Raw genomic sequence first — 18,832 nt, 5'->3', positions numbered from 1 at the left:
TTCGAGTGACAGTGTACTGCATCTATCAAAAGAACTGCAAACCACCACCCAGCGGCAATTCTAAATTCTAAGAAAAATATTTAGTGATGTTCTCCATTTTCCTGGGCTATGTAAAGACATCATGACGTTTAGTCAAATAGTAAAATGTCCTCTCCTATCCTCACCCAGCCCAGTAAACATTTTACATTGACTAAATGTTCTTAATATGAAAACATTATTTTGTCATAATATTATTAGCTCAAAACGTTGAGCCTCCCACACGGTCCAATATTTTCGGAGGGGTATACATTTTCAATCCTAACCCCATTGACGTCATCGTCACCATTACAGTAGTGACAACTGGAACTGACTATTGGATGTAATGATTGGCGGGTAAAATTAGATTGAGATTTTTTATCAATCTTTGATTGATAGCTAACTTGTAAATTGACCAATAGTATTGATCTGCTTATCAGTGGATCCATCCAATCAGAGGTCCCCGTTCATGAATGGACGACAAGCATATCGGAACCACACTTGCTACATGCTTAGCGAAATAGACCTAAGCAGGCGATACAGGTAGCCACTGTAGAGGTACATCCAGCCTACAGATTCACTAAATAATACCGGCTTTCATGTTATCATAGCCGGTTCAGGACTTCAACACTAGTTTTCTGGTGAATATATTTGGAACCTAGGTGTTGAAGATAGGACTGACAACTCGTGGGCGTACGACGGTAAGTAAAGTTCGTAACTTGTTGTTATCAGGTTTGTTGGCGTGTAGGTTTCTTTAACTGGGTATCATCGGCTCCCGAAGCTAGCCGGTCTGCGGGAGGTCCCATTTACCGTGTTTGCCAGTTATTTAGGCAGAAGGGAAGTGCAATTTCCTCGCTACTGTAATACCTTTGATTCTGTTATTACTGAAATTGAAGTAAAATCACATATCGGTGATTTATTCACTGTGAAAGTCAAGTCGTTCAATAAGATGAATATTTTCCCTAGTGAGCACGATAAAGCATGTTGCCGTCGTTTGTAAGACCTTTTTATAACTAATGAGAGAAGCTGCACGTTGAAATGTTCATTCTATGAACTATTGGTCAGATTTGGATAGCTACTTGTCAGCTGTGTTTATGTGTGAGGAAATTGCTATAGTCTAACAAGATTTCAGTCTAAAATTATACACATACATAGCTTAAAAATCTAAAGCTTCAATGTTATACGATAAGCTCTGTATTAAAGAAAACATATTCTGTAATCCGAATAAAAATAGTATTTTTTTCAATAATATATGAATATATGCATGCTGCATGAATATTTTATTTGCCATCGCATAACCTGTATCATAACGTCTTGGTTAAATTTGCACAGTACAGGATAATTATATGTGAGATTGTAAGAGAATTAAGAATATCCCTATTCAACCCCACCAAGTTTTATCGCAGGAGTAAGAACAAGGGTACACTAAACAATATACAACATACTGCAAGTTTAAATCATTCAACTCCATGGCAAATCAAGGCTACTAAATGCTCTGGTCACTCGCAAACATCCTGCATATAAACAGCAAGGAGTTTGAGAAATAGTTGAATACGCCTCTGAGCTGAATTAGCCATGAGATGCTATAAATTGGCGAAACTTCTTATAAATAAATTGAGGGGGTAACTTCATAAATAGTAATGATTGAATAGAAAGATTTATCTATTTTAATTTAACTTTTAAAAAGAATTGGTGTTTATAAATGTTTTTCACTTTTCCTTTACTGTTAAAACTTGTGACAATTTTTATGTCATTTATAACTTGTCACAGTTTTTGTCATTTACAACTTGTCACAGTGTTTATTTGTTGTGTCAACAGTAAAAGGAAGTTGCACTTTAACAACATAATCGATTTTGTTAAACTTAAAGTTTATTGGTTTAGTTGTCACCCAGTGATCTTATTACAGTTAATAAATTATTTTTACAAAAACAAATGAGAAGACAGTTAGGCTCTTTTAGCACTATTTTGCAATGTTATTGGTTTTCTAGGCCTATGTGCACTTTCTGACTAAGCCTAGATAAAATTGCTGATAGCTGTACAGTAGACATAAAAATCCTTCAGAAATCTGTTTAAATAATAAAATTTGGTGCTTAAACTGTAATACTGTAATGCTTTTTATCAAAGCGTTTCACAGTATAATGTGTTGCAGCTACGAAGTGCAGTAGATTATATGATATCATAACTTCATCTCCCCAAAGCGTCTATTTGTGTCGAGCTTCCACAATGTTCATTCGTTGACGACGGGCTGACCTGGACTAGAGGGTACATCCCCCTTCTTTTCAGATTCACCACACGGTAGTAACTGACTATAATTTCCAATGCAACATAACTGACATTTTTACTGTTTGTCGTCATTTCAGGTAAGGCTTACAACATTCATGTAGCCTAGCTTATGATGGAAGACCAAAGTGATGGATTTTATGATCAGCAAGTACCTTACCTAGTTCCACAGGTAAAATATTATGCATTCATTATTTTTAAATTATCAACTAATGGTAACTGTATCTTGGTTTGTTACTTGCTTTCCTACCCCAGTTCTTGGTTCAAGTCTAGTTGTACTGTAGTCAGATTTCAAGGTTTTTAACATGTTGGACACAGTTTCACTACAGTATAATATACTATTGGACTTTAAAAGCATGAAATGTTTAGGCATGATTTACCGCATTTATACACGATTTTGAGGCAGCCTTGGACTGACCCTAGGTCGGCAAATGATGTGTAAACTCTGATACTGCTTGACCTACTGTACAGTACTGCAGGTCAAACAATGATGATCAAGCTTAAAAAGGATACTGTTGACATTTCCATGTTAGTAATATTATAATGTTAATACACTAATTTACATTCCGACATAGTAGCATTATTTGATCATGCATAATACTGTACTATAAATTCACCTTGTTCAATTAAAATCCTTTTCAAAGAAGCCTATTGGATTATTTACCCACTTTTTCAAAATAATCAAGTACTGTACATTTAAAATTGTTAGTATCCTAAGATTTCAATTATGTTTTTATGTCTCCTGTAGTAAATCTCCTTGTACAAGTCAAAAGGTAGTAGTATTAACATTATGCCTGTCCTTAGTAATACAGTAGTTATCCTAAACGATGAACTTGTTAAGGAGTATAATTGTAATGTGTGTTTACAGTCATGGTTACTAAATCCAAATGTACTTGTAGGCTGCTTGAGACTCTAAACCTCTTATTGTAAGACTGTATAATACACTTTTTTTTTTATAAATTACTGTAGAAATCGACAAAAAAAAAACATTAAGAAAGAATTGGGTATTAAGATCAATTTTAACACAAATCATATAGTACAAAACAAAACCTATATTAGAAATACAAATAACAAATAGTAACAGCATCTGTTATTAAACCCTAATGATAGAATATGTGTACTGTAGACTTACAGTACTGTACTTCGCTAAGACTTTGCAATAGAATATTTATGTATTTTCTAGTAAAAAATTAATAGATATGTAATTATTGATTTTTATTTGCGAGGTTCAGAGAGCTTTTTATTATAAATGGATCTTATTATTTATTGCTTTAAAATTTACAACAAAATACGATGATTTATAGACTACTGTACTGTACCATTCCATTTGAATCTGTTTATTAATAAACAAACATTTGTATTTGAAGTACTATTGCACACATACGGAGCTGTCAACAATGTAGTTAAATTCCGTAGAATCTATTGTATATACAGTAGTGTGCTCAGATGTCCTAAATTCTGGTAGTGAGATTTGTACTAATAGTTTTTGCAATAAATATTAATATTAAACCACTTTTACTGTACAATGATCAAATTCGAGCCAGTGACCAGAAAAGTGTTCACATCAAAAATGCCGTTGAGATTCTGCAGGTTAAAGTTAACATACATTACAGCACCCACAAATATACAGTACAGTAGTCTGGATTCATATACAGTAGTACTCACCACTCAATCAATTCTGGGCTTGTATACAGTAGTAGTGTGCTGTATACTACAGTATATTTTTCATATACTGTATATATAGTGACTCGAGCGACTTAACATCATGGTGAGGAATATTGAAAAAGCAACTTTTGATCTGTAAAACTGTATATAGTACATTAGCGAAGCATTTATATGTCTTGTTTACCAGGATATTTTTTATAATAATATGCTTTAGATTTGCGAAATAAAGTTTAAAATGCAGTAGTATTGTACTAGTATTACTACTGGTCAGTAAAAAGTATTGATGAGGGACAAGATAGATTACTTTAATGCAATTTGAATTAAATGATTTAGACCTCCTACCAAGAGTCCTTGTCATTGCAAGTGTTCCGCATCACTGCATGTGTACTGTACCTTACAGTATGTTCAGACACAAGGCGTTGTTGAGGTGTAGAAATGTAACCAGCATTGTACAGTATGTCGACGATATGTAGTACGGCCTCTATTCCTGTTTAAGTTAATATCTTCTGGTGGATATTACAGAAATAAAGATATTTCTAAAGAGTTAGAACAATGTCATTACATTGTAAACTATATAGATTGCATCAAAATCTACTGTACAATACGTAACTGTATAGAATCATGACATAAAATTAATAGAATACAGTACAACTTAATTAATAAGCAAAGACACTTAAACATATTTAAATTGGTTAAATCATTAAATTCTTTATTTTGCTTTACATATTTCTGTATGTTGCTCATCTTTTTATTTTTGTGAGTTGATACTTGGTACCTTGATATTGCAGGTGTGCTGAAATAATAAAAATAGGCCTTAGTGTTAAAGGTAATTCTGTTACACTAAGATTGTATCAACTCTGGCACATTTTGTTTTAAAAAATGCTTATATTTATCCACAATACAGTACTCCTCTCATAAGATAGGATACTGTACATTTACCACCAAAAAAAAGATTTAGTTGAGTACCTGGGTTAATGGTCTCGTCCACAATCAGTGGCCTCCTGTGGCAACCATCCCATACCTCTACTGTTGCCAATTCTTTCTGTATTACTATATACTATATTTCAGGTAGAGAAATTAACCTGTGTATAAGGTTCAATTTAGAAAATATTACAAAAACAGTAATATTTAGTTTTTATTCTTGTATTTTTAGATTGTACCTGATGTGGATAGCAGTTTAAGTGACAGAGATCTCTGCTTTGGACAATGCAAGTTTGAAAGTGGTTACAAAAAACTCTTCAAAGAAGACTTCTGTGATTCAGCTGGTAAGTTTTAAAGTCTAGTTGATAACTGATGGTTGAAGAGTTTATTTGACCCACCTTGTAATGCGGTTTTGTTATTTATATCTACATTCAATTGACGTCATACCATACATTTGTAAAGAGAATTTATTATTATATAATCACAATGGTCCCATGGTTTCCCTGTAGAATTAAGGGTGTAATGTACATGTTTAGTAATTAATGTCAAATGATGGTCTATTTTTGTATTACCAAAAACACATATTCATGCAAACATTTACTTTTTATTGTTTTTAAGAATACAATAAAAACAATTCAAAATTTTGTCTTGAGAGTCAATAGAGTGGTATTGGATTGACAACCTATTAATGACACATTACCCTAATTAAATTCAAACAATTAATTACCTTTCAGAGAGTATCTGATAACAAGACTTATCTCTATGCATTAGTTCTTTTTCAAGGAAATTCCTTTCCTATGTCATTATAAGACTATTTAAAGGGAATTTCCAACTTGTCGTCATATACTGTAAATAAAATAAGGTGATTATAGTTTGATAAAGACAGGTTAAAAATCACCCTTTACAAACTTGCTTTTGTTAGATTTCAAAAGAAAGGAAATGAAAGATTATAGCTTCTTTTCTGTCTTACATCATGCTTGGTTACACAGCTTGAACACTTTTTAACTCTGCCACCAACTTTATTGTTTTGCGAACAAAATGGCTCATCTATGGGTTTATTGTTAAGACATGCACAGAAAGAAAAATTGTATGGATAATATCTAAATATAAAGTTTGTTTACTTTCCAGATGAGTTCAGATTGAAAACTTCAAAGAAATTAATATTAAGTAAAGTATTAGTGATATAATTGGGGGCTTAATCTGCCCACTTCTGTAATTTATCTGAACATTTTAAAATTACATAACCCACAATATTAATTGCATCCATATATTAAATAACCCGGCAGAAGTTTCTAATGAATAGCCATAGATACTAATGAATCAAGTTATAGACACACAGCATTACCTAATTACGAACCATCTTTTCAAACAGTATCATATTTAACTTATTATAGAAATGCCTTCACAGTATGATATTCCAACATTTGTTCACTTCATCAAGCGACGAGCGATCTTTTCAAAACACTGTTGGTAAAACCTTTCTGAATATAACTTTACTGTACAATTCACTAGTATAATACTTTATGAATTTTTGATAGTTACTGTACTATACTATACTATTTTGTGCCCAGCTTTACCTGGATAAGCATAGCAAAGTTATACATAGACTATTATAATAATAAAAACTGCCATCATTCAGATAATAACAAAACGAATACCTACTGTAACGAAACATAATAATGGACAGAATTAACGAAAATCTATAACCCTGCATTTAAACTTACATGTGTCGCTTCAGGATTGAGTCCACATTTAAATGTTTTCCCAAGCCATTGCACATACTGTAGGTCACTTCATTTAATGTCATCCCAACTAAATTGTTTATCAAGTACAGAACATTATTTATTTTAGTTTTTAAAATGTTTTACTGTTGGTGAATCACAAACGGTACCGATACAAATTAAAGGAAAACTTGGATTATTAAAACATCAAGGTGTCTAAACAAGTATTCAATTTCATAAATTATCAGTTAGTTTTAAGGTCTATAAAAAGGTTTTACTCGGTCTGTGTTTCTCTTGCAATTAAATAATGACGACAACAGTGATATTACTAACTGAAACCTCAAATCTATGCAAATGTCACATATTCAGTTAAAATTGCTTCATTTCCCTTGAATATTTCTTAATTTTTCTTGTCCAATAAACTTAGCTATGTCATCTTTACAAGGTGTTTATTGTACAAGACAATAACACCCTGAATTGTATAATACAGTTTTAATTTTTTTAATTTACAAATAATTATTCTTTTAAATTTTAATTGCATATTGAAACTTTATCCTAAGTTGCAATCAATATTTAATAACTCTGTAATGTAGTGTTTTATGTTTTTTTTATCAGAAAATTAACAATAATTATTTTAGATATTCCTGGGAATTGAAATGTAATTACTATTTTTTTGTCATTTATATTGTATACTGTATCTAATCATTTTACCAGATTATTTAATACAACTATTTATGGTACAGTACATTTAGAATCATTAATATGAAATCAGAATGGGATGGGAGCCTTTTTGAGAAAGAAACATGAACAGTATACCATGATGATACAAATTGAAGGTGTCTTTTTAAAGACAAGTCATTCAGGTCTCATTGTTAAATTACATGTTATGTTTTTAGTGTCCAGTGGCCAAGCAGTTTAGGCAGGGCTCTGCAAACTGTAGTTGTAATATTGGCACAAGTTGCAAGACTTTCCTCAGTCACAGTTTAGGTGGTAGTACTGTAGAACAAGTCTTAAGTTTGTTTCATCTTTTAATGGGTTTACCCCAGCGTGTTCTGGTACATCTTGTCAGAAGAGTGAGTGTGACCTGTGAGCCTTACAATGACAAGATATGAATTAACATCCTCTCGGATACATCTTATAGAATCTGTATAATACTGTTATAACATGCCGTCATAACAATGAATTTTAACTTCAGAGTTCAGATTGAAAACTTGAAACAAATCAATATTAATTAAATGTAAACCAACCAACCAACTTTGATTTGTACCTCATTAATTAATCATCCCATTCTTTTTGTTAACACTATACTATGCTCCTACTAAATATGAATATAGTTCTGAACATGCATAAAATAAATATGTTGGTGTTATACGCGTAACATTAACAAACTTTAGTTCAGTAAATAACTGTAGGAAACTGAACTTTAAATCTATCCTTAATGATTTTTCAATCATTCTATAAAACATCTGGCACTGTCAACAAAAATTGGAATGACAATTACCCCTCGCCCACAAGTACAGTAATAATTTAAAAGACAATTAATTATAAAATACACAGCAGAAACACCTCCTTTGGGATACCACATATTCAGAGGACACCCCTATTAAAAGGAAACTTTCCGTGAAATAAACGAGAGGACACCCTTCTAAAAGAACATTTTTTGGGTGGTCCTGAAGGTGGCCCCTTAATTGGTGTTCTACTGTAGGTAATATTCTTTCATAGTGTCCAGCCATTATCAATTTACTGATTACCACACTGTATGCGTTACTTTAATTTGTATAACAATAGCTAACCCAACAATTCCATACAGTACGATATACAGTAAATATTGATTGAACTTTATGTGTTATAGAATAATACATGGTAGTTTAGCATATTTGATAGTTTTATAGACATATATGGAAATTCTATGTAATCTTGGAATAAACTGATCACAAAAATACTTAATAAATAGATAGAAAGACATTGAAGAATTTATCAAATCAAGTTATTACATAGTCAAGTTCTTTGATTATTTGATGTACAGTAATAATACATTTGGTGTTCTTCGATATACAACAGGGATGTATGTATGTAAGATATCTAACAAGATTACCACCACATGGAGATCATAAGAAAAGGGTGGATTCTACTTAAAAACTAAAGCTGGGTCCAATAGTGTACATTGACTCCGCCCAGAAAATACTGTACAGTAAATACCCACCAGTGTTTTCACGTTATATTCTAAAGAAAACATTTTTTTTTTCATTATAAGATTATGAAAATAAAATGAGGAAAGTATCTCAAATTCATAAACTCTATATATGATAGGATTTACTGTTAATATGTTTATAATATACAGTGCTAATTAATAACTTAGTTCTTCAATTTTTGATAATTTTGTTGTAGTTAGAAATGAAATTTCATCCTGTTCGGAAGACTAGGAAATGAAAATGTTCCTGACTATGTCGTGGGTACTTTCAATATAAAGTTTTGACATTTCTGAAAATGGACATTTTAAGTCAATGTTTCCCCTTTGTGCACAATGAAAAGCTTTTCTTTTTAACTTTATCAAAGGTAGTGTTAATGGGTACTTAAGTTTGCCATTTTGACTCTTTTTATCAATGTGTTAAGAACTCTTACTAAGCTCAAGGACACTTTTACTGCCATTGTCAAGTTTAACTCATAAAATTTCCAGCAATTTAATATTTAGAAATACTTAATTCATTGGAAGAAAGTGACTGCTTATTACGTATATTGCTATTTAAAGTGTCTGTCTTAACTAAGCACACAGTATCAGTAGTTGGCTATTACAAACTAGAAATCTAGAGTCCATATTTGTAACTAAATAGAAAGAAAACTATTTTTTATGTCCTGAATAGTTTATTACAGACTTTTACTGTATTTGTAATTGTTTAATAAACTTACTCAAAATTCATATTTAATATTTCAACTTTGGTGTTAAAATTGAATTGTTTCCTCAAAATCTACAACATTTAACATGTGTTGCTTTACTTTATCTTTTAAACTTGTTGGTATTACAAGTTCTGGCCCAGATTGAGTAATTTAATACTTCCACAAGCAAGCCAATAAATCACACAAGAAATGCCTGCAAGCTTACAAAACATTCTCAAACAAGTCCCTAGGGTCAAAGTTCAGGTGACCTCAATTTCCTAAAGTTGACCTGCTGCCTGATTCGTTGATGTATACTGGCTTTTCATATCCTATTTCAGTCCCATACAGTTGCCTATAGAAAACGAGAAGCTATTGGCTATGTGCCAATATAAAAATGCACTGGTAGTGATTTTAAGAATCAACCATTATCCATTGAAATAGATCAATCCAATATTATTTCATTACTTGTTGAATGTTGGAAAAGTGAAACTACCATTTAAACGGGCATTTATTACAAACAATTATGTTTTTTTTTTTAAAAGACTATAGAATTTACAATTTAAAACTATAATTTTACTAAACTTTTTATGGCAAGACTTGTTTTTTACGATATACCGGTGTGCCCAACTTTAAGTTATAATATGGTGAAATTCACCAAGTGAAAATCTGTGTTCGTACTTGATACGATTTCTCTTCCTAAGTTCCTGTTTAGTTTTCTCTTACTAAGGTCTCGGTAAGATTTCAACCTCAGCAGAATGACTAGCTTAAAAACATTGAATGACATGTGTTTAAAATAAATTAAATTGCCTAATTAAAAAGTATAGTCTATAGTTATAGTAAGAAAAATTAAAATGACAATTTAGACTACTTCTTTGGTTGGACAACATAAAAGTTCAAAAACATAAAAATCATGATTGACTGATGGTATACTCATGAGAATGCGGTAATATTTTGTCACACCATATTATAATCATCGTTTCTTAGCCAATAGTTTTTCAGTTTGCCCTATCGCGAATCATGTAGTTGTTAGTTCAGTCATTCGACCATATTCCCCTCTGGCTGAATATCAAAGTTCATATTTTGTTATTTTCTTTTAACTCCAAATATTTATGTTTCAAAATTCAGGTTAAAAAATGTCAATCTGAAATCGTAATCAGTAGAAGAAGAGTCTGCTATAATAAATATGTTTTAATCGAACATTTTAAGCTCATTAATGGATAGGGTAGGATGTTTTATTTTACACTCAGACTTTGTTAATTACAGCAAACTCTGCTGGCTGTTTGCCAGCCTGTATTTTAACTATTTCAAACAACAGGATAACAACAATATCCAATTTTCTTTCTTTTAACCAACTTCCTATAATCTTAAATGTTCTTATTCATGGCTGACATAACACTACTGTATTTCATAACCAAATACAGGAACATGTTTTATGTGATTTTGAACTGTTGGGCCAACAGTAGGATTGTATTATAAAAGCTTATTGACAATGATTAAACTATGTTTCAGGAATTTTATCATAAAAAGAGTTCATTAATTCTTAAATTTTGTTTCTAGTTTGTGCTTTAACTTACCTAGAAAAGGCCGCCAATAGCCTATTCTTTCAAAGAGTGAGATATAATCCTATATATTTTCAGTATTTTGCCTTTGGATTTATTTATACACACAGCTTCACAATAATTGAAAAAAATTCATGAAAATAAAGCATAAACAATAAATTGTTTTTTAAAATGTATACTGTGTATTAAATCAACGCTGAACCATGAGGGACAAGGGACTACCAATAATTAAGTTTACTTAGCCTCTAACTATAAGTCAGAAATTCATAAAAATTATTTATTCATTTATTAATTTTTCATAATAATATCGTTTTCTAAATCTTTGCTAATAAATCTAAAAAATAATCAAATTTTCCTTTTTTTTGTTTTTTCTAGAGTTATTTCAAGACCTTGACCAATTACAAGATGAATGGTTTCCAGATGGTATGTACCATTTATCACTACAGGGGTGTTTTGTTTTTTAGTTTAATAAAATATAATCAAAACTTATTAGAAATCACTGATGATTGACCAGGAATTTGAAAATCATATCGCTTATCTAGGAGGTGGGGTGAAGTAAATTACTATGGGATGGGATGATTGTGGTCAGGTTGCGGTACTGTCAGGTTGCGGTATTGTCAGGTTGCGGTGTTGTCAGGTTGCGGTACTGTTATGTTGTGGTACAGCGTAGGCCTATACAAAAGTAGGCCTATATATAATTGTGGAGTCCTGCTGTATATAGTTTTTATAGAATTGACGTTTATACTTTAATTTGTACATTGTATTATAAAGGTAAATGCCATGCTTTCTATGGGTTGTTATCATTTTATTTTTACAGTCATTTATAGCTATAAATGTCACTTAATTTAATGTTTAACACAGAAGAGCTATCTTTTATATTATCCATTATTAAATGAAACACCTTGAGTTTTTGATTTTTATCATCTTTCTTTCAATCAATTATTATCCTTCTCCTACATATCAATGTAAGGTAACAGTCGTTTTATGGTCGACTATTCAAATATATAAATGAAGTGTTTAAAAGTCCAAAGGTCAGTCTGATACATGTTATAATGAGGTGATTTTGGCTGATATTTCTGAAGTATAAACCCAGCCTAGCCACTAAATTGTGGTTATGGATAATTGCCTTTCCATATTTGGTCATGTTGATTTTCAACGATTTGATTGGACACATTGGTAGCATGTTTACTTTGCAGTAAGTAATTCATTCACAATAAGTTTGCTTTGCAAACAATGGCCATTCAGGTAATTTTGCTAACTTTCAAACTATAACAATGGACATTTGTACTTGAACTGCCAGAAGTATTTTATTGATCCTTTTTGCTAACTGTCAATAAGTTTTAAAAAATGTTTGAAATTTATAATAACAGCAACTCAAATTAAGATTGTAAAAGATAATATTATTTTCAAAAATTTATGAAAATGTGATCTATTCGCACATTTATCTGATAAAACTAATAAAACATTTGATGAAATGAGTGTATTTAAAACACTTGACATTTCAGACTCTTACTGATTGACGTTGCTCAAATCAAACTGAAATATTTATATAAAAATAAATTCTAAATTCTGATGCAATAATGTCTTCAGTGGTATATACAAGATCTTTAGAATGAGGATGCTGACTGATTGTAATACGCTCATCTCATATCACCATGCCAGTTCTGAGATTAAAACTCTGATCCAAATGACATTTTCATACTTGAAATTGAGTTTGTTATGCACAGTGTTTGAATTCTTATAAAATCAATACAAATTGGGCTTTCTTGAGTGGAAAATCAACTCCTCATACCAAAACCTCACTAATTGTCGTACTGCATAATTTAAAATACCTAAAATTATTATATTAAGTCTATTCAATGCCTATGTTAACTGGATAAAACCAACATAGGCTTTTAACCCTATGAGGAGAGAACATAATTTATTACTGTTTCAACATCTCAAAATAAAAACGAAGGATGCAAGAGATAGTGTTTCCCGAGGAGAGGGGGTGGGGGAGAAATTGAGGTAAAGTTGTACCTGGTTAATAACTTAATGGAGAAAAGGTCTGTCGGTTTATTCAACTAAGCAGCACTATTCAGCTATTGATTAAGTTCAGTTATCTGAAAACTGGCTAAAATTCTCTCATGGCTAAATTAGTCCAATGGTTACTTTACTGACCACTACCTGCTCGGTAAAACTAACCATGCAGTCCACAATCGAACGTGCGTGTGAACACATGACCTTCACCAATTCGTCAATCATAGTTTTAATTTCAGAGTTCAATTTTGGTAAAAATATAGTAAAACTGTCTACATGGTGTGAACAACGGTCACATTTACCATTTTCAAGTCCAGTGTGAACAGGGCTATAAACTACTAGTACCAACAATGCATCTGGTTTGTGTAATTTCTTCAAAACAAAAAGATTATTCAAGCTCTTTCAAAAATGTTTTTATACAACAAAATTTCATATTTATGAAAATTACAAAATCATTGATCATTTCATTAAGTTGAGGTGACAAATGGAATGATAACAACCTTGAAAACATTAGATATTTAATGTACAATATAATCCAACCAATTATAAATGGATTGTATACATTCTTATCATTATGTTTACACAATTAAAAAATACACCCTTAGCACTTAACATTATTATAATATGCTTATACTACTATTTAATTTTATTAATTTACTATTATTAATATTACATAATTTATCCCAATTATAGCTATTTGTTTATACAATAATATTTTTAGTTACTGTGGCATTGTGTATCCTACAGCCAATAGGCTTACATTACTTACACATTTAATAATTGTTATGGTATTGTCAGTAAACCTACACGAAATAAAAATTTTTTTTATACATGAAGATTTCTCAAAAGGTATCCAATGTCTTGATCGAACTGGACTTAATTTGTACAGTAGCCGTCCAAAGCCTATTTTGTATGGAACCCCTTCTGCTTGTTTTACATGAAGATTTATCAAAGTTATCCAATGCCTTGATCGAACTGGACTTAATTTGTAGCAATGCAAAGCCTATTATTTTGTAGTCACATTAGTTTCATAATCATCTAATGGGAAAGTTATATCATTTTTACTTATAATTAAAACAATTTTGTATTATTGAAAAAAATGGAAAAGTTTAGGAATTAATTATGACAAGATTATAGCACTAGAAGTCAATCAACTTAAAATCTTACTAAACATGATGAAAAATGCAAATTTTCAATATTTATACATTAATTATGTAATCCTTTTTATATACTTTTCACTGTATTTAATCATAATTTGAGCAAAGATTATCAAAGACTCTTTATTATTATATATTACTCCATACAAAATATTGAATTTTAATTCTGATTTTGGCTATTTTTGAATTAATTACTTTAAATCATTATTAATATTTTTACTTAAAGTTAAATGTATTCTTCCTGTAGTTTTGTCATATTCATAGATTTCTAAATTAAAATTTGGCAGTATTACATATAGACATATACATTTAATGGTATAGCAAAAAATTCAATTAAAAACTATGTTTCTTAATCCAGATTGATCAGGAATTATGGCTATTCCTAATCTTTTTAAGGAAAATGTTCGGCCATGCTTTTCTGTTAACCTGGACCAAGCAGAACCGGACCGCTACTGAATTATCAATTTTAGTTTCTCTTTAATTTTTTTTTGCACATGGTATTTACATTTCAACATTTTCTTGGTACCTTGTTACCAATTTATTTTATTTATTTTTTAAATTTTTTTTTTTCATCAAGACCAAACGCAACAAAAGTTGCCACTTAAAAAGGTATGAAACAGAAAACAGATACGATAAATACCATATGAGGCAAACTTAAATAAAAATATGTTAAATAGTAAAAATTAGCCTATTGAGCACAATTATTTTTAAAAAGTATACAATGAGTCTTAAATAAAGGATAAGTACTGTACGTTATTATTATTATTCAGGAATAATTGTAGAAACCCATTTTAGCGCCTTAAATCTACTACAGAATCATATCATTTTGTTAAAGGATAGTTTATCTTGATATATCCGTTAGGAAGCCTTTACTTTCCTTAACCGCAACCTTTGAATGGTTATCCTGTTTCTGGTTTCCTCTTTAAAGTTCATTCAGGAATTGTAGTTCAAAAAGCAATAGCTTCTACACTGGTACATTACAACATTTTTTCGAAAAGCTTTTTATCATTTGTTATATTAATATTTTAAAGGTGAATTGAAATACTCTGAACCAGATTATGCAGTAAATATGATAAATAATAAAATATGAAACATTGAAGATTTAAAAAGTATGCGTGAGTGTGATAAGCCAACATCGACATTCAGATTGTTTGCTTGATATGCCAATGCCCTCCATTACACTACTGGGGCTTTTATATTAAAATTATCAAAACTATATACAAATGATAGATTGATAGTTGAAAACTACAAAAAGAAATCACAAATTTTAAAAGTTTTCTTGTTTCCAATGTTTTATTTTGATGCAGGAAATATCCAACTTTTAAGTTCTAAAGTTTTTTTTAAATTACAGAAATAGTATTTACAGGACATGTGCACATGCATATATATCCTTATTTATTATTAGTAACTGCAGTTTGCTGTTCAATCTGCACTTTAGGTACAAGCCTATTGTTAAGCTCTGTCTACACTATCAAACTAGTTTGACAAGAAAAGTGTGATGTGCCCAAATATGGTATTGAAATGCTCAAATATGGTAGTGATATGACATGTCCATATACATGGACACATCACATCAAGTTTGATAGTGTAGACAGAGCTTTACATTAAAACACTTTATACAGTAATCACACAGAACACTTATATATTACTATTTACTGTAGTCATTACTTAATTTGTATACTTTTATTATGTTGTAGATCATAGGTTAGATTTTTTACTATCATATTGGGATTGATAACTGCTGCTGTTACCACTATGTCTATGTTTGTGTTCATGTAACCATGGAATCAAGTCAGCATCAGGTCCCATGATCTCAGAGGAACATCTAATGAACTCTGATTACAGTAGTTTATTTATAGACTCTTACATATTGTATTGATGATCTGATGATACTTCAGATTTACTATTTAAACCATGATTATGACCAAAAACTCTGCTGGCATTTATGTGAGATTACACCATTCTTTTCTTTTTTACCAACAGTAACTTACTAAAGAAAATATGTACTTTAGACTTTCTGATAACACGCGTGATCGTAATTCTATAGGCCTAATTATGTGCCAATATATAGTAGGGATATGCGCAAATATGGTAGTGCCATGACATCATCATGTCCATGGGCACATCACATTTCTTTGTCACATAAAGTTTGATAATGTAGCTTAAGGTATGATTAATATTCAGTACTATATTGATAGTAATAGATTGTACTATAGAAATATATTAGGTTATTAATTAAAACAAATAGCAGATAATGAAATAGCTAGTTATGCAGTAAAGTATTGCATCATTATCAATTGTATCAAAATCGTTGTTTTATCTGTCAACAGTGGCCATACATTATTGATAAGAGAATCTGATAACACGTGTATATTATCACAGAATATGAAAAGTGTATGTTCTAATAATTTTATTGAAAGGTGTTTACTTACTTTTACTACTATCAGTATTTATTATTATTTAATTATTGATAGAAATTCTAAACTGTAAAGATTGCTTAAAGAAAACTGTATTCCAAGCAAGATTTAACTCATACACTTCTGCTTGAATTTGTAGTGCTTAAATATTTTATTTTCGTAATGTATTCCACTCTTTGGAGAGAGAGAGGCTATTGTTGGTTTGTCCAGATAAGCTCACACTACGTGGAATTCACAAAGACTATAGGGTCTAAAATATCTCCAATTGTCAATTTTAGGGGAAAAAAACATTTTTATAGTGGAATGTCAAACTTATTTCCGTTTTGAATAGTTAGAAAGTACTAATACCAAATTTCTTTAGGATAGACTTTGGCCTACTTAACAAAACAAGACAAACAAATGCAACAATGGCCAGATAATAGATTGCTTCCTTTTTGCCATCTCATGAATAATTCATGAGTTTACGGACAAACAATCTGTTGATTGTGATAGCATGGTTGTTGATAGTGTAGACTCGGTGGTGACAAATATGAGGAAACCATTCACTACCAAACCATGCACCACTGCATAGGTACAATTGATGATTAAATGCATTACTGCTCAAAAATACAGAGAAGGTTGAATTTAAAAGCATCTTTTGGAATTTCATCTCATCTACCTGAACCATTGACACCATACCTCAAATTGTAATGTGCTATTGATATGTTAGAATAAATATTTTGTTAGAAACTTGGTATTCTGTGTTATACTTTCTATTCTAAAAAGTGTTACAACTCTTCGTTTCAAAATTTATAAACTTTAAAAAAGATAGGACATTTTTGTTTGGAAACACACACACAAGTGACACACTTTGTAAGAGTGTCTAAATACTCAAAATTGTTCTTATTTCATTCTTCACCACCTCATTCCCACCTCCCCCAAATTATTATATTACAGTAAATAACTCTTATAGCAGCATTGTCAATTATCCTTTTGTAACTTTATATTTTTTGTAATAATAAATTACACAATAAATGAATGAAGACAGTTTTCCTAGCAATTCTTAAAACACTATTTAGGATATCACACATGTTGCCATATTTAATTATTAAAACATAAATTTAAATCATCAACAGTTTGCGAAAATGATGAAAACAAAAGCAGTTTTTCTGTATGCATTAAATCATTTATTAATTGAATTTGACATATTTGATGCAGATAATTTGATACTAAATGATGAAAGTAATAGATTTTGTAAGGTATAGTAAATTGTCAATGCCATGTGATTTGGATAAGATTTAAGATTGTCAGTTTCATTGTTTTGCTCATCCTCCGGGGAACATTTCAAATCTAATAAAAATATTGTAAAAATAATATACGTTGTAGGCTTGAAATGGATTTATATCCTAATGCGTCTAAAGTCTGTAAATTCCTTGGAATTTGATGGATTTAAGCAAGAAGATGAAGCATTTTTACTGGCAACTAATCCTAAAGATGTGATATATATTTTTATTGTTTTGAAGACTATGTTAGCATCTATATTTGACCTACATGTTGGATGTTTCTAATGCTTCTTAAAAGACGTATAACCGATTAAAGGGATTGAATTTAAAACTCTCTACAAGCATTATAATTTATTCAGTTTAAAACAAAAAATACTGAGTAAAATATAAATAAGTATTAACCTTCTCTAAGTTCATTTTCCTTGTAGTGTTTAGATAGAATGATTTGTACTTGTTATCCATGTTTCAACCTATATGGCTTGCTGCCTTTTGCTTAGAAGCCATTCCATTTTAGTAAAGTTCATTTTTTCTGAATTATTCTAAACGGAAATATGGTTAAGAAAATTTCTATTTCAGTTGTTCACTGATGTGATGCGCAATAAAGATCTTTTAAAAAAAAAATGTTTTTTAATATTATTGGAAAGGATCGTTCGATGGTTTGGTCAATGATAGGATGGGTCACTAAAAGGATTGGACACCAAACCAAAATGATTTTCACCTCGGCTACTTTTTATCTAAGTTCTACCAAGGCAGGATGCTGAGCTCTGGAGATCAAAGGGTTTATCTATGTCTGCGACATGGTCAGTTCCATGCCCTCTAAACAGGCACCGCGCCAAATCAGTGCATAGTATAGTACTGTTGGTATTTGTCGCAGCCAGACATAAGATCAAAGGACTGTTACGGGTTCCTATCTTGGCAAGGCGAGCTCAGCGTCATGTTGTT

General features: G+C 30.7%; 1 protein-coding gene across 1 annotated transcript in view; it reads left to right on the top strand.

Moving 5' to 3' along the window:
• Positions 1–527: 527 nt before the first annotated feature.
• LOC144841506 (ETS translocation variant 1-like) overlaps positions 528–18,832 on the top strand; it is a 40,227-nt gene continuing 21,922 nt past the window's right edge. Inside the window, exons 1-4 of the mRNA XM_078697863.1 lie at positions 528–716; positions 2,376–2,467; positions 5,114–5,225; positions 11,411–11,458. Of these exons, the coding sequence (XP_078553989.1) occupies positions 2,408–2,467; positions 5,114–5,225; positions 11,411–11,458 (220 nt within the window). The 5' untranslated portion in view covers positions 528–716; positions 2,376–2,407. The remainder of the gene's footprint in view (positions 717–2,375; positions 2,468–5,113; positions 5,226–11,410; positions 11,459–18,832) is intronic.

The sequence above is a fragment of the Antedon bifida genome, chromosome 1, assembly GCF_963402885.1.
Source record: "Antedon bifida chromosome 1, ecAntBifi1.1, whole genome shotgun sequence".
Lineage (NCBI taxonomy): Eukaryota > Metazoa > Echinodermata > Crinoidea > Comatulida > Antedonidae > Antedon > Antedon bifida.
This window is presented reverse-complemented; position numbering and strand designations above follow the sequence as displayed.